This window comes from Haliotis asinina, chromosome 6 (assembly GCF_037392515.1).
Source record: "Haliotis asinina isolate JCU_RB_2024 chromosome 6, JCU_Hal_asi_v2, whole genome shotgun sequence".
NCBI lineage: Eukaryota > Metazoa > Mollusca > Gastropoda > Lepetellida > Haliotidae > Haliotis > Haliotis asinina.
In genome coordinates this window covers 51,433,202-51,459,293 of record NC_090285.1, presented here as the reverse complement: position 1 = coordinate 51,459,293, position 26,092 = coordinate 51,433,202, and the positions used below count along the sequence as shown (strand labels likewise).

The 26,092-nt window shown below is 40.6% G+C and overlaps 1 protein-coding gene across 1 annotated transcript; it reads left to right on the top strand.

Moving 5' to 3' along the window:
• The first annotated feature begins 13,775 nt into the window (after positions 1-13,775).
• On the top strand, positions 13,776-23,047 carry LOC137287424 (ras-related and estrogen-regulated growth inhibitor-like). Its single transcript, XM_067819694.1, has 4 exons — positions 13,776-13,930; positions 18,867-18,923; positions 19,494-19,567; positions 22,096-23,047. The coding sequence occupies exons 1-4, from the start codon at positions 13,801-13,803 to the stop codon at positions 22,603-22,605; spliced, it is 771 nt and encodes a 256-aa protein (XP_067675795.1). The 5' UTR covers positions 13,776-13,800; the 3' UTR covers positions 22,606-23,047.
• The last annotated feature ends 3,045 nt before the right edge of the window (positions 23,048-26,092 follow it).

Here is a 26,092-nt window from a genome sequence, read left to right as displayed (position 1 = left end):
ATGTTCTTTTAAAATACTGCTTGAATATATAGTATTGTTTTATATAAAAATTCAGAAATGTTTCATGATACCATAAATAATTCTACACCTTTTCCACTGACGTTACACAAACGTTAATACGCATGCTAACTATGTCGGCAAATCAATACCATTATTCACTTTCCACACAAAGGACGTCAATAATTTACCTCCACCCCCTATCCGCCGTCTCTCCCACCCTCGTCACTCCATTGACACCCATATGTACGACGCACAGCCAGACACAGGGGTCACTTCGGTTCTTTCATTATTCGCGCACTGAAAATATTCGAATTAATTATTCATACATTTTAGAGGAAGACTTCGGTATTTCACTGTCGAGGGCAGTGCGGTTATGAACCCAGGGCTATGTTGGCACTTGGCAGTTTTGGTCTATACGTTATTAAAAAACCATGGCAGTGATTAACCATTGATATTAACAATGTGGGAAAACCATGCGCTTTATGACATGTTTATTTCATGTCTGTCATTAAGACTGATATCAACAAGGGGTAACCATGACAACATGCATGGGGGAAATCATACGGTATGAGACGGAATTACATGCATAATATTCTAATTTTACGCAACAGTTCAATATATTATAGGACACTTTCTGTAATATTCCTTCGCTTTTTTTTCTAATTTTAACATGAATATATTTTTGGCTTTTAATAACATAAAACAATGTAATTTTACATGGAGTATGATAACGTCTTAGTTCTAGTGATGGATGAATTATTTGTATGTTGATTGAAAAAAGAGTAACAGCCATAAAGTAAAGCACCCATTTGTTGACAATTTACATGTACTCCTGAGTAAACCAGGTATGAATTTTACAATGTCATTTTGTGCATCTGATTTTTCATGAATAAAAATCTTAAGCTTAAATCTGAAACCACAGGAAAATCCAGTTATGTTCAGACTGGATTTTGGACCCAGTTGTGTTCATATTATTCAAATGGCACAGCATACACGTTGCCACACATTCATGTACACGCAACTAAAACCCATGACTTCATGAAAAACCTCACTGCGCGACCACGTCGGTATCTCCACACAACCCACCAACTCCATAACACAGCTCATCAGATGGACATGGACCGACACGGATCTCCTACAATTCATCGGATATCAGTACAGCTCATTAGATCTCCAAACAACTTACCACATCCATACATCTCGCCACCTGTCCATACATTGCACCACCTGTCCATACATCGCACCACGTGTCCATACATCGCACCACGTGTCCATACATTTTAACACATGTCCATAGAGCACATCACAATACATCTCATCTAATGTCCATACAATTCATCACACAGTATGCCTCAGAAAGTAAGTCTCAACACATGTCCATATATCTTATTACGAATTCACTCACTCACCCTACGTGTCCATACATCTCACCATATGTCCATACAACTCACAGCCACAACAAGATACACTTCACCCCATGTTCATACATCTCCCCGCAACTCCATACATCTAACCTCACAGACACACAACTCCACATAACCTCCCAAATCAACATAACTCAAAACAGCTCACACCAACTCAAAACTGCTGACATGTTCACTCATCTCCACATAACTCCATCCAGCTCACCACAACTCAACATATACAGACCCTTTACTAACTTCCCACTGTGACAAACCATACTCAATGTTCCATGGAATTATGCTATACATGCAGCGCCATCTACAATATTCCTTCAGACACCATCCCAACCATGTATACTTACCCTCAACACACACGACTCGCTCGAGCTTCTAATTTATCTAATCCCCAAATATTTCCCACGCATAGATTATAACGTTTCACCTAATGCGTCACACACGACAGCAATCATATTCCGTTTTGACAGCTCATTTGTCGATCAGAACATCCTTGAAAAGAATAATTTTATTCGTGACACCAACTTTATCACAAGAGGTATATATAAGTTGTCGGGGGACCTGTTGATGTTTATTTTCTCATTTTATCCCGAGCGAGGCCACAGTAGGTGGTGTCGAGTGGCGGGAACAATCACAATAGCAATTTGTGCAATAAACACGCCTCTATGTGTGACAATGTGGGAACGAACGCCTGTAAATGGCAGCTATATACATGACACTGACAACATGTACTTAAGCAATTGATCGATTCGTTGACACCTAGTGCTATCAACATGTATATATGCCAGTCTGAAATGCATGTCAAACTGGTTAGTCTAACGTCTTGCTATACGTGTAACGACGTTCAAAAGAGCAGATATAAAAAATATTACTTTTTGGATTAGATGTTTTCAAAGCAAATATATATCGTGGTTTCCTCGTGTGCTATATGTAATTCACCCGCCTCTGAATATTGCGTGGTAAAACAGAACCTGTTAAAGCGGTCAAAACAATTACGTCCACTTGATACAGATCGGTTGATCATGGTTTTAACCAGTGATACAGTGTATTCATTCAACTTTAAACTGTTTAAAAATCTTTTGATTGCACACATCTACACATCAATACTTACTGAATGAGGTTAAGAGTGGGGCAGTGTGGTTTAAATATTATTCTGTGCAAACAACGAACGAACTACACATTGTATCGCTGTGAATCGAACCCCTTGTCTACGGCTTGATGAGCCAACACTGGCTGAAACGTCAGCAGTATAGGGTATTAATTTTTTTAGTTAGTCGTTTAAACGATAAATAAGATAACATTTCTCTCAGTTCTTTTGAAGGTTTGAAGCTGGTCCCCATGTGAAGTAAACACTATTATATCTTGCTGATATTCATTCTTAAAAAACATGGGTGGTGGGTGTAGGGGTTGGGAGAGGTATGGATGCCAACTTCTGTAATATGAGAGCACGACGTTTCGGAGTGTACTATTTCTCCTTAACGCCCTATTCTTCATATTATGAAGATGGCATCCACAAAATTTCCATCGTTTTGAGTATCACTTCTAAATGCATTCAAAAGCTTTATTTTTGGTACTAAATTATAGCCCCTCTCTCTACATTACGCACATGTTAAATGGTTATGAAACGTCATAGGAGACAAACGATACCTTGCTAGACAGTTGTCGGAGCTTTAGCCAGCTTATATATATCCCCTGCTGGGATGATGGAATGTCAGTCTTACACTTGACTGAATGCAATCTACATGAAGTGTGACACCAGATACTTAACTCAGCCCCTAAATCCCCTCCCTATTATAGCACATCCTTCGTACATCCCCAGTTGTCCATTTCGTAACGGTGAAATGTACATATATCCCGCTGTAAGTAACAACGTTCATTCCCGCGAGGAAAGAGTGACAGGTTGATTGGCAGTGGGGCTGAAATCAGCATGAAATCAACAAGACGTGTCAATGTGAGATAGCAAGCCCTTTCACGCGTCTCAGCTGGGGACGTGTTAATGGTGAAATGGACATTGAAGTACGCATAACCCCCGCGTGTAACAGTGTTATTTACTGTACAATGCCTTCTGTGCTAATTGACGCCATGACACTTGAAATATACTAGTATTATAACAGTAAATCAGGCACACGTGGGCATCGGGGCTTCCTCGTAGCCTACAGTCTGTATGTGTTCATGTTTGAGAGTTTAAACATGATTTAAATTTGGTTAAGGATGTTTACATTTAATCCCATAAACAAATGTTGCATCTAATCCTAGAAATAAAATTATCGCATTTGAAAATATCTACAAACGACAGCTAAATCCAAACAGAACACCAAACCGCAATTTGAGAGAACTGAGTCCATTTTAATTCTTGTAAAGACTTAGTTTGATATGCTTTAAATATATTTTCGAGGGTTGGAGAAACAAACTTCTTCTGGATGGACACCTGGGGAGCAAGGGGTATATCGTAAGGTGCCCTCTTGTTTATGTAGTTACATTTCGGGAGAAATGCATGGTTCTGCGTTGCAGGCATGTAGACTGACTTGATTGCAGAGTCTGAATGCCTGAATCCCTCGACTATTCCTCTCGGTTTGGGGGTGAGTTAGTGAGTTTACGCCTCAATATTCCAGCTAAATGGCGGCGAGTTTGGAATCAACATACCAACATATTAATTTCACCAACTACAGTACTCCGGGCTCCCCTCCCACATAAAGCAGGTAGATCTGAGATAAATGAAATACCGTTCAAGGGGAAGTTGCAACCAAGTTCACTTGCGAATTCATAGGCTTTCGTAATTGGAGATGTCAAGCACGTTTACATTAGTGTGGTAGGCCTGGGCTGCTTATGCTTCTGAAGGGTCTTTTTAGTTGTATTGTCTACTGAAGGACAATCCAAGATAAATAAGAGACAAAATGTCAACAGACTCTCTAAACAACCGATTACACCAACTTAAACAGAAGCTGGAGATGAGGTGAACGGTGGTTAGACGTGTTGACAACGTTATTGCACTCCCAAATAAATAGCAAACATGCGCGCACACGTAAGCTTATACCAGTGCCAGTTGTTTCGCCAGTCCAATTATCAACACGGATAACTCACTCACACACAGCATTAGATACAGTCACTCAAAAACAAACAGGGTAACATAAATACCATCTTTTAACATGTTTTGGTCATCAGATAATGAAAGCATACACCGCATTTCGAAATCAGCATCGAGTCCAATTCTCAAAATTACATCTCACCAAACTCTCCCGAATGAATCTCCTTGACGATTTTATGATTCCAGTGGGGTCTGTCTGTTTCAAATAACCCTACAATCCAACTTGTATTTTGGCAACCAAGTTTCAGAGAAAAAAGGATTTGCAGTTACTCGCCAAACATTTCCAATCTTGGGTACTTCAGCCAGTAAAGGTTTCAGGCAACTGTTTAGGTTTTCAACAGCTAATGTTGATTTGAGATGATCACCAACTGTGGTTTGTCTTGATTTCTCGTTCTGTATTAACTGTTATGTGACTATGTTGTTATTAATGGAACAAAATAATACGAACCACTATACATATGGTGTGGCTAACATTGTTTTCACTACCGCTGCTCACGCTTTCACTACCGCTGCTCACGCGTTCACTACCGCTGCTAACGCGTTCACTACCGACGCTAACGCGTTCACTACCGCTGCTAACGCTTTCACTACCGCTGCTAACGCTTTTCGCTATTGCTATCACTGCTGTTGCTAACATTGCTACTACTTCTGCTAACACTGGTACTGCTGCTAACGCTTTCAATCCTGCTGCTAACAGTTATTATGCTGCAACTACCACTGCCACTACAACTACCACTGCCACTGCAACTACCACTGCCACTACGACTTCCACTGCCACTGCAACTACCACTGCCACTACGACTACCACTACCACTGCTGCTGCTGGTACAGCTACTACTGCTGCTTCTGCTACTACTTCTGTTGCTAAAGCTACTACTACTGCTGCTGCCGCTGTCAGCCTCCGGTTCAGACTCGAATAGTTTCAGACTGACATTGCTGAATGATGCGTTACCACTATGACTATCTCTACCTCGACTACCTCTACTGCTGATAGAACTAAATTTTACTTTTGCAACCATTACCAAGACTACTATTTGCACTACTAAACTCCCAAACAAAACACTTCTAGGCTACCACCAGTACCACTTCTAGATTAAAACTGTATATTCTGAAAACGACCAATGGAGAGAGGTCGGATGGCCAAGAGACATAGTCCCTGAACTATGCTACAGCTGGATATACCTCCACACGTGTTATGTAATTGATCAGTGTAAGTTTTTATTCTAAAGGAAGAAACTCGGAGACATGTTTAAACAAAATGCCGTGACATGTCTCTGTATTCGTCAGATCTATTGAGAAAAGACGCGTCGGTTTGACAATAAAACTCGCCGGGTTCAGGTGAAAGGTCATATCCTCACTACTACATTTTGGAGATCTGGGCATGCAGGCGGATGGCGGGATGTCCCCCGAGATAGCGTCAGTGGACTGTGTACATACATACTTGCGGTACTGTTAACATTGCTATTAACATCTGAAATGAATTAGGCTAAATGTGAAATTTACACGTGTCATTACCTGAGTTTGATGGCGATAAGTAGGAGACGGCGACCTGTGCTTGGAAATCGGCATGTTGCAGAGAATTTACCCCGCCTGTATGTAGACACGGGGATTGAATCGCTTTTACCACACTTCTAGAGGGGTGCCCATAAGTGAGTGTTCCGAGATGGGTTGTTGGACCAAATTTCCATTTAAATTGCATTTATTTTTACACTTTAATTAATTTTAAGTGACACTGAGACAGTAACGTATTCGTGTTGTGGAAGCGATAGCTTCAGCAACAGGCCAGAGTGTTAACAAACTGACGTGACACTTTTAACATAAGTACGTTGTGTGATTAATCATGTACGAACGTTATCATCTTTGGAGAAAAAACCCTATTCATGTGTTTTGAAATATGCTACACTTAACGGAACAGAAGAAAACCCGGTGCTTTGATATCACTAAATGTAATCAGCCATGACATGGTGATAATGTGATCAAAGCGTAACAAACAGTAATGTGATCAAATCGGGTCACATGTAACTATGTTGTATGAATGAATCAGGTGTTCTTTAATAAGTATAATTGAATCAGGGGTTATTTAACTGAATAGTAAATGGATCGGATTTTCTTTAACTAAGTAGTATAAATGAACCGGGTGTTCTTTAACTAAGTATAGTGTGAATGAATCGGATGCTCATTAACCATTTTGAAAGGTAAATGTTGTCATGGAGATTGTGGTCTGAAAAGGGATGTTCCGATACTATTTACTTTTGAACATTATAAACAATGAAAGGTGTAACTCTTTTGTCGGAGACGTAAAACTAAGATATATTGAACATTCAACTGGGTTGAACATAAATTTCTAAAATGATCAAGCAAGGGTTACGAAAACCCATGAAAAACGGCCTTTCTGAACTGCTCCTCATATTACAGGGTGTGATGAACCGTTCCAACGCTTACCAATGAAAAATGGCTACTTATATGTCTTTGATGCAAACGCAATCCTTCAAAAGGTGACTTCGTCAGCTTCATTGTGGGGCACACGATACATTTACTTCAGTTTTGTAAAATGTGTTACAAGGCACTCACGCCCACACCAACACCTGGAACTAAAATTCTCCCACTGCTAATGCTGTTCATTATCAGAGAAGACATATGACGACGGGCGCCGCCATTTCTACCCCTTTCATTCCCGTTGCACTGGGCCCCCGTTCCTGAAGCCGATCGTAGCGCTAGTACAGACGTAAGTGTTGGAGTTACGAATATCGTAGCGCTACTACAGACGTAAGTGTTGAAATTGCGAATATCGTAGCGCTACGATTGCTTTCAGGAACGGGGCCCTGGTCTCCAGTAACCAGTACTTACCCTAAGAGATGACTAATGAGACCAGGTGGCCTGACACTGACATGACAGATCCAGTTGTAGATCAATGCTAGTGATGTCAGTCACTGGATTGTCAAGTTCAGGCTCAAGTATCTACATTCGCCGTCATACAACTGTGATACTGCTGACTGCACAGGTACAAACCCCAGTAGTTCAACAGAGTGAAAAGTGTGGAGATTGTGTCGCGGAACCCATCCACACACGCTGGCGCTCCTCTACATTTGCACAAGACACCAGGGTAATCATTAATAGTTGAAATGGTACTTTCTGAAAAAGCAATAACTTACTGTTTCCTTATCTTGACTATAGTCTCTTTATATTATAGAATAACTATACATCCGTGGGTCTTAGCGTTCAGTACAGCCTTGGAACAAGGCTAGCCCTCCCCTCAAAGAAAACATTAGTAATATATTCGACGTTGGTCTTCAGAATCGTTAACGCGTTCTGTGCAAATATCCCTAAGAGAAAATTTATAAGTCTTGCTCAGCTTTGCTTCTTGTTTATCTAAGCAATACTGCAACTGGGATACGAAAACATTCGTGCATCAGTCAAGTCAGCAACGTAACCATCATTTCACCGATTTCTATAACGACTTCAGCACAGCTGAAAAAAGTGGACCAACCTCCCACCCAACCCACGCACATTTTTGTCCTTAAATTTTGTTGAATGACCAATGGAAGTCGGGGTGGAAATGGTCTGCAGACCCATTTTCTCATTAGTGTGAACTGTCTTACGCCCCCATCTCCCACCCGACACACACCCCGTCCCCACTCCACCCTCACCCTCCTCAAAAAGCTGCATCTGTCCCTATCATTGGGATAGAAAAGCTGTAAGGCAAAACTCTACCACGTGTTACCTGGTGCAAGGGAAGTAACTCCCGAGATCAAGAGTTACTTCCCTTATCTAAGTATTTTACCGCCGCTTCCTTTCATTATGTTAAGTTTTCAAACAAATATTCTGTACACTATATACTGACCATCCCCGATATCTCCATGGTATACGTTCCGTATAGTCTGAAGATATCGAGGATGTACACTGACCTTCAAAGACAAAATTCCTTTAACATCGTCAAAATAGGTAGTGGCCTAAGTGTATTGACTTACACCCCTCTCATATATATTCAGCGTCTGTGCTATTGCTTGACAAGTATTAGATGAGCCATGACCTGACAAATGACCCCAATTATTGCATATATGGGAACCCCCTCCAGAACATTCCATTTGAAACAAGAGGGAAACTGGTTGTCGTCTAAATATTGAAAACTTCAATTTCCTCGTGCGAATCGTGTCGTGATGGTGTTTCGCCGAACGAAATCTCTCTACGAGACACGTGTTAAACACGTGTTGATTTTACGCCACGGTCAGCATGTATTGCTCGTGCTTACTCCCCAGTCGACCTGTAGCAAACAAGTGTAGTCGTCCAGATTGCTTGCCCCGCCTGCTTGTCATAAGCGCGTTCACTGTGCTGGCTCATCTAATACTTGTCAAACAGTAAGATATCATCAACGTTGTAATGTGTTGACATTTGATTCAAGATTTATTTTACCTCTGGTGCAATGGTCACTACAAGGTTTCAACAGAAAACGAAAAACAACAGTACTCCCATGACAGAGTGATTTCTGCTGTACATGTTACGCTATCGGGATATCACTGTGTGTCAACGCTACTGGGATATCACTGTCTGTCAACGCTGTTGGGATATCATTGTGTGTCAGGATAGATCGGAATCAAACTTTATTCAACAGAGTACGCCAGAACCATGATCCAAATTATTTACGCTTAGCAGTTGAAATCTTTATTTTTGTTTCTAATCAAAAGGAACAAACTGTTCTTGGAAAATCTATTTAAAAGCTTTTAGTCATTCGTCACAAACACGAAAGGTTACGTAGAGATGAGAACTGACAAATAGAGATAACATTCAATTACTCACTTCAGTTCAAAGAAATATTTGTTGAATAAATAACATAAATGGCCACTCTGTTGTCAATAATAAATGGCAATGCACTTCAGGGTTCCGATCCGCGAAGCTTTACGATACTCGTAAGCCTGTGATAAATTATAGAGTTACGACAGGTCGTAACGTTACGAAAGCTTTGTGGATCGGGTACTTGGATATACATAATCAACTTAAATATGTGTCAGAGTATGAGCTGTAGTAACTCCCACAGTGAAACATGCCATGTCTAATTCTTCAGCTTTTACTTTAGTAAACGTTTAAACGTTTCCCGAACATTTTTTGTAAAGAACATCAGCCAGTCCTGAGTGACTGAAGGGTGGTGTTACTGTCGTCGGCGCAACAACCACACGTGTGATCCTGAGGTTTTGCGCAAGCAATTTATACTCGTACGTTTCATTGCTAAATACACAAAGTAAATACGGGGATGCTGTGTTGGACGCAGTTGTTTTTATATATACATAGATCTATATATATTGTTTTTGCTTTTGTTTTTTCTTGAGGTGAACTGACATGTGGAGGCATGTGCACTCACGTATTTCAGCTCATGTCACGCTTTTTGCGCCTCACGTTTGCACATCACTCAGCTATATTCAGGCTGTATAGAACGGTTAGTTGGTTATTGTGTACTAGACAGTATACTGACTTTCATCACGAGTAACCCTCTACGTCCAGTCAGAAGGCTGTCGTCTCTCATAATGCTGAAGATCAATACTGAGCCTGCTCTTAGTTTATTACGAGCGGGAATGGCACTCCTTGGGGCATTTTCAAACAAGACCGTATCTGTTTTCAGTTCGCTTCAAGCCAAATGTTGACAGATTTGTTCCGTAAATAATAATGAAATATACAATTGTATAAGGAAAACACCTACCTCGCTGGACGTCAAATCCCTTTCATGTCCGTCTGATGACAGCTCGAGCGTGTGGCAGATTTGGGGTTGGCAAGCTGCCCTGCACGTGTCGCACAAGATTAACGTTTCGAAAAGCATGTCTCCTTGGGATTTTACGTACGGCTCTCGTTCAGAAAGTTAACAAACTGAAGTCGCCAAATACCTTGTGCAAACTGGATATGTTTCAGCGATGCAACAAAATGATTATGAATCCATCTATTTGGCCACCTTTGCACAAGCTGATTCTCTCTCATTACACAATAGATTCATTTTCATTTTCGATATTAATCTGCGATATGTTGTGAGGGAATGGTAACTCGTCTTCTTGATGGTTAAACTGTTGTAAACACCAATTACGCCTTGCGCTGGCTAAATTCATGTCTGAAAAAAGAATCACGTTTTCCTCTTTATAATGATGTAAAAGATTTCAGGTTTGACTTCAAATACTCTCAAAGGTTGCCAAAGGAAACTGGGATTGTTAACTTGTCATACGAACGCTGGTCAATAGGTTCTATACTCGTATGTTCTATACTCGTATGTTCTATACTCGTACTGTACCCCAGTATGCTTCATGCACCTGTTGCTTTCGAACTAGTTGATCTATTTCAGTAAAATTACTGTAAATGCTGATGAAGAACACTGTCCAACGACACTCCTAAGATTAGTTGGTGTCGCCAGTCTAGAAGTTATGTAGGCTTAGTACTTTTTGACCAGCCCTCGTTTACTAAGATTGTATTATTATATTCGCTTGATTTAAACACTATTCATACCTTTTCTTGACAGCCACGATTCGCTAATCATTAGTACGTCAACATTCGTGCTAATCAACTCTTTCTTGCTCATGGGTTTATAAGGTAATGGCCTTTATTCAAACGGTGTACTCCTGATCGTCAAACGATGACTTAACGTAGAAAGTGACTTTTACTGTAGAAAGGGTTGATGCCTGTCAGCATTTCAGACGGATTGCGTTAAAAGTCCCGCTTCGTCTAAGCTACAGAAGATACATGTGACGCCGTCGAATAAATGGCGGTCAGATCCGCAAATAAATATGACCCGTCTGATTTTCCGTCTCACCGATTTTTATGCAGTCAGCCACTGGTTTATCCTGCTCATTTCTCCAAGGTACATTGCCATAGGTGCCTCGATGCTCATCTTGTCAGACATCCATCGTTAACAGGGATCTAGAACACCTAAGGGCCGCAACTCTGCACAGACATATTATCGCTCTTCTTGCGACACGACAACACCAGAAAGCTTATCACGTACGCGACGAGGTTTATATCAACCACTACTGGCAAGTATACATGATCAGAAGCCTTTGTGGATTTGCAAGAACATTTAATCGTTTGTAGGTTGGTCGCAAAACACGGCTTAAAACCGGGTGCAATTCCACACTAAAACACGGAATGTGAACAAGAGCCAATTGGGGTGTTAATGTATTATGTAACCTTCGAGGATCTATTTACAGAGAGATTCGGCGAAAGAAACTAAACCAGAGCAACAATTTAACATGGTTAACTTGGAAGTTCGACATATCAGGGGCAGTGTGGTAGCCAAGTGGTTAAAGCGGGCTCGATCCCCTACAGGCATACAGTGTATGAGGCCTTACCCTGGTGTCCCCTGTCGTGATATTGTTGGAATATTGTTACAAGCGGCGTAAAAATAAGCTCACTCACTCGACATGTCAAGGTAATATAGACAACTGGTTATAACGAATTTTCAGGGTCAGAAGAGCAACAGGGTAATCGACATAACCGAATTCGACCTGTCAAGGCATCAACTACGGTGTACTGTTCAAACAACAGCTTACATGAAGATAACTATTTAGTTGGGCTTTTCGGGATAAAATCAGAATGGTTAGGCAATAGGTACAACAGGATAATTCGATTTATCATGGCAAACTGTAACATTGTGATCCCGAGGCTGGAGTCAGTACATTTCAGTGAACAACCCTTGACTGAAGATTATAACCTTGAACAAAATAAACAAATGGACACCAAATACTGTTTCTGCAAGTGGATAAGACAAACTTCATGTGCTGTGGCGCCATCGTTTGAGTAAAGCTGCTGACATGTGTTGTTTGTTTGACATGGACCATCTCTCCAAGTACAAATACGTACATTCGGAAATGCTTGCCTTCCCGATGCAACAAACATCTGTATTCGCACCGCAAAAATCTCTCAATCATTAAAGGTGCAGCAGAATGTTCAACGTCAACATGGGTACAATGTGTAAAACCCATGACTGGTGTCCCCACCGGGCATTGCTGGAATATTACTGAAAACGCTGTAAAACCTAAATTCACACACTCACTCACTCGTTCTCTTACTCACTCACTTAACGACTCACGTCTACCAGGTTTTTGCGATTATCAATTCAGTTTATACTTCTTTTTTTCTATTTCGGTGCTATTGAGTAAACGATAGATGATGTTTCAGAGGAAAAGTCACAAGTTATATGGCTGTAATTAATCGGGCCCTAGCTAGCACAAGGTTGACTAGGGCCTTTCTGAACCGGGTCACACCCAACCTCCATACAAAGATATTACAAGTGAAACTAGGGGTTCCTCTTTATCATCATTCCCAAGTGTAAACCTATAGAGGCCACTTGAGTTGTCGAGTGGAAATGAGTGCTATCAAATTATAAAACAGTTTCAAATTTACATCAAACAAATAAATATAAATCTCCCAAATAACCAATATTGAATGAATATTCAACAAACATCCATTTAAATAATTTATGGACGATCCAATGTGCTGTTTAACAAAACAAATATAAACAAATTATAGACACATTATTATCACAGGATATTCATTATTTACACGTGTACATGGCACTTAAAAATATTGTAATTAAAAGATATTAACTTTTCACAATAGTTATTTTTTTAGAAAAAAATTAAGTGTGTTTAGAATGGGACATTTTAACATTAAAACTCTATCAAAATCAGCAATCAATTAAGACAATGTTGGACGCTATCACCAACAACCTCATTAACCTCATTTGACCCCGCGGAATTAGTTTATACACAACATAATAGCGGAACCTGTGTCGGACTCTGTTTGTCCACGCTGGGATTCAAATCAAATTTAATTGTTTTTCGTGTTACATTCCTTAACGGAAATTTGTTTGCGGCCAATAACATTGTATCACCCCAAACTCGTCCGTACGAACCCCGCATGCCGTTGTTTGTCTCTGTCGCGTTAGATATTGACAAGGGCTAGTCTATTTCACTGTGATATTAACATGGGCGAGTCTGTTACGTACAATAGGGGTCGGAGTATCACGAAGGTATTAACATCACTAATTGCAAACATGAATCCTGAACATAATTTTAACAAATGTTGTACAAAGTGATCAATATGTGGATAACGAAAATAAATATAACGGTACTTTTCTCAAGGCAGCTCGCGTGAAACTGGAATCTCAACCTGTGTCCCCCGTTTATGAAAAACATTCGTCCAACTCCTAAGTGGTGCGTAATCCGTTCCGATCTCTCCTAAACTTGTAACCGGTCTGTAAATGCCCAAATCGTGAGCCGATTAGCTTACTGATCCTGCACTTGGCAAGAGAGTAAGAATCGCGGAGAAATGCTCGCTGACTTTGGGACGATGTCCTCGCCGGTTTCAAGTTCGAAAATATTAAGAAAGATTTCTATTGTGGCCAAACAGCGACCCTTCCGAATTGTCATTTTAGGTCAAAACGGCGTGGGAAAATCAGGTAAGTAAGAACACCTACTTTGAAGTTCATGACGTTTGGAGTCCTGTTCCTTGATCCACTCTCTACCATTTTAAGGTCACACAATCAGGTCTTGATAAGGTCACCAGTTGGCTATTCACATTAAGCAGACTGGTGACATTTTGGTTTTCGTGGCGAATTAGCAAAACAGGGAAATGTATTTCACTCTAGAATATCTGTGATTATCAGAAACGTAGCTTACAGCTAGCATGAAACATGAAAGACGATTAATATTTTATAAGTTTACATCTAGTTAATGCTCTCATTTGACTGTGTTTTGGCGGTTTTTTCCATATATTTGCGCTTGTTAATTTTATCTGCGATTTGTAGATTTGTCTTTCACATCATGATTGCGATTAAGTTTACTTAAATCAATCCATTCTTTTAACCCAGTTTATGTTCACCTTCTTTCAAACCTGTGCCTATCAGAACATTACCACCTAACAATAATACATATCTAGAAGCATACTGACACTGTTCTTACTTTCATATATATTATAAAACATGTCTCCATGTCACTAAGCCTAAGAGCACATAATGTAAATGCCCTAACGTAAGTCATACCAAGCCCATGACAATATTCCTCAAATTACAAACAAACTACTGACAAAGCCTTATAGCTCATCAGCACGCAAACTTGCATGTTACCTGTGCAGGTAAATAGGAAAGCGGGCTACCAACGTGTAAGCCTGTGGTGATCACATTCAGTCGTATACCAGCATGGAAGGCGTTGACAGATTTTCGAAAGATTACGCACACGCAATATTACGCCCAGATTACGAACTACATTGCCGCACAGAGTTCAGTTCCCCTCACTGCGTAAGGATCATGTTGTGTTACGCCGACAATGCAAATACTGAATGTAAGCTGTTAGTTTAGCTGTTTCGTAGCTGATCAGTTCACATTTCTATAGATTTTCTTTCACTGACAAATATATGTACACTTTTGGGACAGTAACTGCTACATCGTGCCCAACACTGGTGGGTGTTCAAAGTGGGAACCACAGTTTTAGGGGTTTGTTTTTGTTTGTTGTTTAACGCCGTGCACAACATTCCAACTAATTGGCAACGACCAGTGAATTATTGAATCTGGACCAGATAATCCATCGATCAATTTGACATGTCAGTACAGGCTGACTACCCGATCCCGTTAGTCGCCCTTACGACTAGCTTGGGTTGTTGAAGACCTGATTGTTCTCGGGTCCAGCAACAGTTAGCAGATGACCAATGGGATCGGGTGACTGGACCCTGTGGCTCGGTCTATTTCATGTCGTTATGCCATCCGGCACCAAAACTTATATATTTGTATAATCACTGTGATCATCATATACCCTTGTCTCAGGGCCTGAAATGCAGTTAAAGTTTTGTTTTGTTTTGCTCCGTTTGATGCTAATAAAACAATCACTGGATTCTCTCGTCCAGGCTCGATGATTTAGTAATATTTACAGACCGCCCTCACATAATCATATGGATTATATCTAAGAGCGGCGTTAAACAGTAAACGAAACAAAATCAAATTACATTAAACACAGTCGTTAAAGGCGAGTCGTTATTCATTTGTGATAGACATTTAGAATCAAGGTTTAGACGGTCTACAGTGCCTCCATGAACAAGAAACAAACAAAATATTTTTCCAAAGAAATTCACGTTTCCTTTTCTTTCTTGCCATCGACGCCAACCCGAACATTTTAACAAATGCATGTACATTAATAGTGAAAACGTAATGATATGCAGGTACATGTATATGATATGAATTGCTTGATAATTCTCACTACATAACGACCCTCCCCATACTACCTCCCCCGACCTCCAACAGTATTACATAAATACAGACTATATCAATGGATGTTCCTTATAAGGAATTCATATCCGCTGTATAATTCAAGATAAACAGCGTTAACACGCGTGTGTCATGTTGATACACACGACACTCGTCTCTTTGAAGAGGAAGGCTGTGAGGCGGAATACCTTTTAATTCTCTTTGAAAACTAATTCAGTTATATCACAGTATGTCAGCCAAATACGAAAGAAAACGCCAGTGATCCGGAGTCACAGACATTTGGCAGTTTGGCAACGCTACGAGAACACGTGTGCTGCTACCAAGCGAAAGGTCGCCATTGAGACATCGAACCTATGGCCACCTGGCGAATGGCAGAGACAGTGTCATTTAATTTGACAAAAGCGAAGAGAAGAGTCGCGGTTATTATTATTATGTTTTACAGATTAAAAATTGAAATGCAGCAGAGAGGGTTCGGGTGATCCTGACACAGTCAGGCTGGTCAAGCTCATCATCAGCTCAGGGCCCTCGCCCCCTCTACACGCAGCCCAGACAGTGAATGGGACTTCTCCCAGGAAACACTGCCTAGTCGAACCCACCAAGAACTTTTCGGAGAATATGAAGGCTCCCCAACACTGCAGCCTTCTGCATTACCCAGATTGTCAGAAGGGCTGTGCTCCCGGTGGAGAACCCGGGCACTCTCCTCATCTGCGCCAAGAGATCAGGAGGTACCAAACCAAGGGCACCGAGAACAATGGGGAGCCTGACGACAGTGTACTTGGGATGCAAGCGAGACATTTCAAAGGCGAGGTCCGCATATTTATCATGCTTTTCCTGAATCTTGCCAATCACATTGCTGTCAAAAGGGACAGAAAATTCTATGATATAAATAATTTCATTGGCTTTATCAAAAAGGCCAAGATCAGGTTTGTTGGCTGGAATTCGTCTCAGGCTGTATATTGGCCTATTCCAGAGAAGTTTGTAGTTGGCATTTTCCAGGACGCCCTGGACATGTTCAGGGTCGTACCATGGATGGACCTCGGAGTCAAAGCCACAGGCATGGCGGAGACGATAATAAAAGCAGCGAGCCATGCCATCATGTCTTTTAAGATATGCTGTTTGTGCCAAGGAAGGGCATCCACTGACAAGGTGTTGGACAGTCTCTGTAAATTGATTGCAAAGACGACATTTCATATTGATATTTTCTTTAAGAATAACATTCTGGCGATTGCGAGTGGGAAGTGACTGGTCCTGAGCAGCAAAAAGGAAGTCCTCAGTTTCACATTTGAGACCAGCCGACTTCATCCAGGCGAATTAGTCGCTTGGATTGCTGATCTGTTCCACACACTGCATGTACACTCGATGCAATGGTTTCTCAGACAGCTTCTCCACAAAGGAGCGACTCTGGGCAGACTTGGTGAAGGACTTCACCTGGTTTACTCCCATCACTGTACCGTCCAGCAGTACATCGCCATCAACAAAATCAATTTCAAATTTCAGATTGTGTCCAACAACCCTGGCACGCTTAAAATAGCTGTGGAATTCCTTGCTTTCATCATGAGTCTTGACGTGCATCACCAGAGGATCACGCGATAAATAAATATGTGCAAAAGTACACAATAAAATTCTGTCATGAAGAGCTTCCACATTAATCAAACCCCGACCTCCAGAATTGATTGGCATATATAAACGATTAAGAGACGAACGAGGGTGGTGTGCTCTGTTATCTGACATGATCATTCTGGTCAGGCGGTCAAGACCCTGGATGTCTTGTTTTGTCCAATCAACTACTCCAAAGGAGTAGGAGAGGACTGGCACAGCAAAAGTATTGGTGGCTTTGACTTTGTTTCGAGCATTTAGCTCGGAGCTCCAGATTTTCTTTAAACGAGATTTATACTCGGCCCGAAGTTTATCTTGAATCTGGGCATTCTGGAGCTTGTCTCGAACTTGCATTCCAAGATAAGTGTAGGCCTGATCTTCCACAAGATGCTCAATAACTCCTCCCCCTTGTAACTTGACCGATCCATCATTAGTTACCTTGCCACGTTTCAAATGAAGAGTATTACATTTGTCGAGCCCAAATGTCATGCCAATATCATTAGAAAAGGACTCGACAAGGAGAACCTGTTCTTTCAAATTGGTCTCTCCTTTGGCAAGGAGCTCGATGTCATCCATGTAGAGAAGATGAGTAAGAGGTGTTGGAGATCTGTGCTGAGGAGGTCCGGGATGGTACCCTTCCTCCCTATTGAGCAGAAAACTCAAAGGATTTAGAGACAGACAAAAAAGCAAAGGACTGAAGGAGTCCCCCTGAAATATTCCCCTTCTGATTGGAATAGATTCCGAAGTCTGCACCTCTCCTTGCGAGTACATCTCAAGTTGAGTCGACCAGCAACTCATTAAAGACTTGAGTAAATCAAGTAGTCGCTCAGAGAGGTCAATACACTGAAGAGACTTCAGAATCCATTCGTGAGGGACAGAGTCATATGCCTTTTTGTAGTCTATCCAGCACATGGAGAGGTTGCGGTGGTATGTTTTAGCCTCTTCCAAAATCATTTTCTCTATAAGAAGTTGATCCTTGCACCCATAACATCCCTTTATTATTATTATTATTATTTACTGGTAGATCATCCGTAAGAACCATGGTGTAATTTCTTTCGTTTTTCAACGTATACGAGAAGAAGCTGCGTCACACTTGATTCTGGCATATAGTTGAAGTTAACAGTATTGTAAAACAAAGGAACTGTATTACCGCTTTGTGAGCACAGAAAGGAACCTTTTCAAGGTTGAATTTGAATAAGATAATTTAGTTGAAAAGTGTTAAGAAATGTCTTCTAATACACAGCATATCTTAGATATCTTTGAAAGCAAAAACTTTGCTCTCAATGGAACACATGTACAATCAATATTTTATATTCGACAGGGGTCATTTGGTTGCAATTTTAAATCTTCACCTGTCTTCATAAAAACAATTCATGTTTACATGTAACTACCCAAATTACTTTTGCATACTGTTAACATATGGTTAACTATAACTCAAATCCGACAGTCCTTTCAATTTTTAAATACAACGAAAATTTGGTATAGATCAAGTGGTATTTACCCCATTGTTTATGCCCTTCTTTCATATTGCTTTAAATTTCAGCTTTGACGGTTCGGTTCATGACGAGGAGGTTTATCGGTGAATATGACCCGTACTTAGGTAAGTCGTGGTCCTAGTATGGGTTTTAGTTGAGTCTAGTTGCACATAACTATACATTTCGATTCTCCACATAAATACACTGTATGTTGCTCATTCATGGCGTGCAGTGACTTGATCTTAATGGGTTATTGCTCGCTCACTCTTTATCCACCTTGTCCTGCCAAGTAGCTTAACTTCAGTGTCTGTGGTGCATGTGACGTGGTAGGGCTTGGATACTGCTAAAAGCGGCGTAAAAGTAAATTCATTCACTCACTCAAAGCGGGTTTAGACCCAAATTGCTCTGATTACAATCTGTAATTTGGCATAGGTTTAACACTGTAAACTGTGGGGTAAGACAGTCACTACTTACTGATTGAATTAACAAACGCCATACAGAGTAACACCTAAAAGTGTCAGGATGTCATGCCATTCAGAGTAACATGATATCATGATGCGATCTCGATAGTATCACACAGGCTTCATAGGATGTAATGGTATTCAGAGTGATAATTTAAATGCTTGATGTGATGTCATTACAAGCAGAGTGACATGCCATGACATTCAGACACCTGTGCATGACATGTGTTCCAGAGAAGGTGTACAGCTGTACTAGATACGTGGAGGGAGAGAACATGAACTTTGAAATTCTGGACACTGCTGCTCAGGTTTGTAAACTTTATTGTCATAATAGCAACAGTATTCCCTCTATTAAAGGCCAAACTTTGGACAGACTTTGGACACAAGACGTTGAGTTTCAAAATACGCCAGACCGTCTGAACCTAGTGATTTTACCTCATTACATTTAGTTGTCAAACATTTGATTGGGGTAAAGAGAATTGGGGATTAAGTGCTGAGAAAATATCATGAGCCTGACTAATCTCTTGGTCACGGAACAATTTAGCAAAGCGACCTCAGCGCTACGCGCTATGCTCAATGACATCTTAAACCTTTATTATTCCATTATTGTTTTGTGGCAGAGCACCCGATCAAACTTTTATCTAAAGTTCACCCTTGTTTTTAATACAGAGACTACGGTACGTCCTTTAGAGATGAATGTATGTTGTTTAGATGATTGAACACTATTTACACCTCATGACACTTTTCGACTAAACCGTTATTCAAAACAGGCAATACACCGTCGCCATGTTGACGCCACTGAGACGGAAGGGTAAAGGGCAGCTTATAATAATACGGGAATCCAGTAATCACATTATATAACATATTTTCATGCGTAATTTTACCTTTAAGTATCTCTTTCACGGGACACACCAAGTAATATATGGATAATACTCTATACGATTGACCGTTGAACATGTTGATAGTTCATGTATACTACTCAGAGACGTTAAAGAACACAGAATCCAAGGTAAATGGCTCATGTCCAACGGGCCTTCTTTATCTTTTTGTGGGTAGTATGTGCTAAAGCAGGGTCGGCAATAAATAGTTCAGTTACGGTTACCATTTCAAGCATGTTATATGCTCCACGCATCTTCTGGTCATTTCAAAGAACTTAGTTGTTGTGGACAACGGTTCAAACATTGATCTCTTGATCGCGCAAATATTGCCCGAACCAATGAAATAACAGTCTTATAAGAAACGCGGGGCGTGTTGAGCACGTGCATGACCGACAGGCAAACGCCATGGACCAGCCCTGAATGTACAGTCACCACACGTTCTATAACATAACGGCAACCTTTCACAACCACGTGACAAGTTGACATCCACAACACTTTTTTAAAAAAAGTTTATAAATCGACAGGTGGGAGATCCACAACAAACATGAGCGGCGTCAGAGGGATAAAAAACTCCTTACAGGGTGTTGAGAGAGTAATCGTTTCCTGGGGGTGATCAAACTCTCTAGGGATTTGTAAAAGCACGGTAATGTTTAAGCAGAGAAGCAGAAACTATTCGAAGCTTTATATAGTAGATTAGCACACCTGTTTTGAGACTATTCGGTCGAGAGGATCGTCACACCACACCTTCAGTGCTGTGACATTTTCTGAGAGGTTAGGTTCATGTCACTGAAGGTGACCAATCAGTGCGTGGGCTTGCTTTTTCCGTTTAGATTAGATAGGATTTCGTTGATATAAGTGTTATGTCCGAGCATTTGCTGAAGGTGTTCCATTAATCTCAGACATAGAAGTTCAGGTTTGTGAGGTCGTCACTCATCTAATACCGGTATAGTTCAGATCATATCCTTATTAAACCTACCAATATTTTCCATTGTAAATTGTTTATTGTTTATTGTCTATTGTTTGTCCCGGTATTAAACACATCATATGAAGTATTTTGTAAAGATAATGGATCAACAGGTCGTGAAGGAGCTGACAACGATGGTGGTCTTGTGGTCATAATGACCAAATTAAATACATTCGTCCCCTGTCCCCTGTCCCCTGTCCCCTGTCCCCTGTCCCCTGTCCCTGTCCCCCCAACGTCTGATGTAGTCCGTGATGACCATGATTCCAGATATACGGGCAGCTCGAAAATTGCTGACCGTGGCAACAACATCCGTTTAACTCAAGGCATTGTTAAAGGAACAAAGACCTAACAGCCAAGAATATGGAAAATATATGTAGCAGTTCATATGTTACTCTGGAGTCTTACTTGAAGAAAATATCAAATCTCATTTTCCCTGTCTGACCCATGAAATAAAACATACTCAGTGACCTATACATATTCGATCATAGATGTGACAAGAAGCCACGTCTGAAGTTATTCATGCTTCACCGGTACTCCAAGCTGTCTGTTTGTAATGTAAGAGTAATGTATTCTGTTCTTGACCCGTCATACACTTGTGAAAAAAATACAGATTTGTTTTTATACACATCTAAATAGTCTGCTATAATTTTACATATTTTTGGTATTGAGCTGAAAAGGCTTGAAATTAATAAAATTATCCTTACACAACCATATACAGTAAGTGAGCTGGGCAAACCACCGATGTCAGCATCAGGATAGTGGCTCATATCAGACGATGTGTCAGGAAACAGCTATTAGCAGTTGGCCCACTCTGTCTCACAGTCCGTGAACCACTTTCCCCGTCCACTCAGAACTTTCAGCAATTTGTCTAAATGAAGAAAGTCTAGATTATCCTAAGGTTCTGAATCTCTCAATTCATTGGTGAGTCTTGTTTCCCGTGACATGTAATTATCATTTGGCAATGCTATGTGAATAACATTTGTTCTCGCCACAGGACGAGAACAGCCGTACGGAGGACAACATCCGCTGGGCGGACGCATACATTCTCATGTACTCCATCGCTGACAGATGCAGCTTCAACGAGTGCTCACGTCTTCGTTTCCTCATCAACTCGTACGCTAAACGTCATCACCGGAAGTCAACAAGCCTACCATTCCCGGAAGTTACGTGTTCAAGTGCGCCTGTAATATTAATAGGAAATCAAGCAGACCGTTGCCACGACAGAATGATCTCAACGGAAGAAGGGAGGGCAAGGGCAGCTGAGCTCGGATGTGCGAGATTTTACGAGATTTCTGTGAGAGAGAGCGTTGACTGTGTTCAAAGCATATTTGAAGACTTATACACGTATCAACGAAAGACAAAGAAATTTCGATCGTTATTTTCGCAAAGTACTTCCAACATTTCGCGATCTTCTTCCCTCTCCTCTGATGACGACATCAACGATAATGGCTCCTCGAAAGACTCATTTTCAAAAAGACGTGGTGCCTTACAAACAATAAGCTAAATTATGACATGACGCTCTCAGTTCCAAACGAGTCTGTAGCGATACAATAAAAGTCAAGTTCATTAGTCAAATTATGGAAGCTAAGGATATATTTTCGAAGTAAGGGCCTTCCGACTGATCTTAACAAAAACTTGTATATGTATATATGTGGTCTTGCATAACTGGCACACGCCTGAATGCCTCCTTGTCCATTTATTCCTTACATTGTAGATAACCAGAGGTTAATAATCTTAAGCTGAGTGAGCTTAGTTTTACGCCGTACTCAGCAATATTCCAGCTATATTATCTGTAAATAATCGAGTTTGAACCATTCAACCCAGTGAACAACAGCACGAGCATCGATCTGTGCGAATGGGAACCGATGACATGTGATCCATAAAGCTGTATGTTTCATTTTTTACTCACCAACTTCTAGAATGCCCATTAAAGAAGTGGCATGTGATTATGTTGTTGTTGTTGTTGTTGTTGTTGTTGTTGTTGTTGTTGTTGTTGTTGTTACCAGAGTCAGCTTCAAGATATCCAGCCCAAACATAACAACTTCATTGTACACAAGTGGATTATTGTACCGTTACTCTCACTGGCTTCTTCATTATTATACTACATTAACTGTAATTGTGCACACGTTATCATCTTCATCACCACCATCATCACCTGCCTCTGAATTATATGTATATAGATCCCTCTAATACCGAGGATGCATTTCTAATGGTAGCATTTGGCATGAGTCTCCTCGTACAAACCACAAGTGACATTTCTTTACAAACATCTAATATAGCATATTCGTTCAGTCATGGGACTGATGTTTTCTTTTGCTGTTTTTTTTCTAATTTCTTGTACCATTCCGTCTATGTTCGCTATTGATCCATTTGTCAAATATTTTCTGCAAACCTATGTGAATAAACCTGAATGCATTTTTAAATGTGTGGATGAAGTTTGTGACATCTGAACAACACATCTGTATATGCCGTGTGTACACGGGAGGTTTATTGTCGTACACCTGAGTATGGGGAAAGACAAGGCGGTCACTATGTGGATTTCTCCTCATTTCCGGTTTCCCATCGTCAACATATCCGTTAGAGAAATCGTGAAAATCTGCTGATTTTTTTCCCGGGATACAAATATTCATTTGATTTCGTCGATTTTCACGATTAAAGGGTTGACATATTATTTACATGAGTGAGTTAATATTTAACGTCACATCGGCAATATTGCAGCCATATGGTGACGAACATATTATTTATAATTTTGCATAGACAAATATGATTGTACTAGTGCCCATTGTTTAAAGTGGTCAGTAGGAGTAAAGCCCAGAATATATATATATATATATATATGTGTGTGTGTGTGTGTGTGTGTGTGTATATATATGTATATATGTATATGTGTGTGTGTGTGTGTATGTGGTCTTGTAAGGTTGATATATATATATATATATATATGTATGTATGTATATAGTGTGTGTGTGTGTGTGTGTGTGTGTGTGTGTGTGTGTGGTCTTGTAAGGTTGATATTTTCAACAACTAGACTATTATCCGTGGCAGCGGGTGGGATTTAACACAATAGTGAGGTCCTTTGTAACTCAAGCGAAAATCCACAAACACAAGACCTAAATGAAAAAAATCTAGATCAACTAAATCCTTCGCATAATTCATTACAAAGGTGAATAAGACCCGTACATTACCAGTAATGCTCCTGCGAGTAAATAATTCGTCGGAGTATAGTCATGTAAATGTTTTGGAATTGAAAAGGGCAGGAAAGAAAGTTTATACACTCGATAATATCTGTTTTATTACTCGCCCGTTGAAGATACTGCAGTGTAATATTTTTACGGCAATATTGCACTAGTGTAATACCACAAAATGGTTCAAAGTTGTGACGTCACAATGCTAATGCCGATGTCGCAATTTCACTAGACCCTGCTTGACATGAAAGCTGAGAGTCCTCACACTGCAGGGAATTTCGCGGTAGTTTTATGCTGGCGAGTAATAAACAGAATACTAAACTCGCGTCCGTGAAATATCATTTTTATTAAACTTGTTAAAGATTTAGTGTCAAACGAGCGAAAGCGAGTTTGATACCAAATCATTAACGCGTTTAATAAAAATGGCATTATACGGAAGGTCGTTTAGTATCCTCTATAACTCGATAGTTTACAAAGATGACCAGGTGGTATTGTTGACAAACTGATGCTGCGTTTTCAAGACACTTTGATCCAAAAGAGAAATTTTCATTTTAACAAATATGTTTGTTTTCCAGAAGGTCATAATCCTTCGCACCTGTTAAATTCACGCGGCTTTATGTCACATGCCCGTTGTGTGACTTGGAGTGCTACGGGATGTCAGTGCCAAGTACACTTGTGGTCTCGTTTGTTGTTTTACGCCGCACTCAGCCATATTCCAGTTATATTGCTTCGGTATGCAAATAAAACAGTCTGGACCAGACAATTCAGTGATCGACATTATGAGCATCGATTTATCCAAGTCAGCGAGCCTGACCACCCGATCACGTTAGTCGCCCCTTAGGACAAGCATGAAAACACTAACCCGAATGTTCGAGACGCCAGCATTCGACTCATCGGAATTTGTCTGTAGAACCTGTAAGAGATCCAAGATAACACCACAAAGCCACACAACCACACAAATAAGAGATATATGTTGACTAGAAACATAAAAACCGGTCGCGTTGACACACAGCTAAAGTCGCGATGGCCTTACATGGATGACAGGTCATGCCTTTCCGATTAGAAGTAGTAATCCGTGTCACGAATATCGACCAGGAGCCAAGACGTGCGACATCTACACATACAGCAGCAACATGTTTAGTGAACACGGACACGTACTGACATGTATCGCAAGGCATATTAACCTACAAGTATATCATGTCAGACAGGCCGACTCGTGTCTGTCTTTATGTAGCAATATGTTTAGGGAACACGGTCACGTACAGACATGTATCACAAGGCATATTAACCTACAAGTATATCATGTCAGACAGGCCGACTCGTGTCTGTCTTTATGTAGCAATATGTTTAGGGAACACGGTCACGTACTGACATGTATCGCAAGGCATATTAACCTACAAGTATATCATGTCAGACAGGCCGACTCGTGTCTGTCTTTATGTAGCAATATGTTTAGGGAACACGGTCACGTACTGACATGTATCGCAAGGCATATTAACCTACAAGTATATCATGTCAGACAGGCCGACTCGTGTCTGTCTTTATGTAGCAATATGTTTAGGGAACACGGTCACGTACTGACATGTATCGCAAGGCATATTAACCTACAAGTATATCATGTCAGACAGGCCGACTCGTGTCTGTCTTTATGTAGCAATATGTTTAGGGAACACGGTCACGTACTGACATGTATCGCAAGGCATATTAACCTACAAGTATATCATGTCAGACAGGCCGACTCGTGTCTGTCTTTATGTAGCAATATGTTTAGGGAACACGGACACGTACAGACATGTATCGCAAGGC

What these genes read in the sequence shown, in the direction of transcription:
- LOC137287424 (XM_067819694.1), top strand. Translation starts at nt 13,801, where the DNA reads ATGCTCGCTGACTTTGGGACGATGTCCTCGCCGGTTTCAAGTTCGAAA. An exon ending in AAACGGCGTGGGAAAATCAG is followed by an intron (nt 13,931 to 18,866) that starts GTAAGTAAGAAC and finishes TTTAAATTTCAG; the next exon opens with CTTTGACGGTTCGGTTCATG. An exon ending in TGAATATGACCCGTACTTAG is followed by an intron (nt 18,924 to 19,493) that starts GTAAGTCGTGGT and finishes CATGTGTTCCAG; the next exon opens with AGAAGGTGTACAGCTGTACT.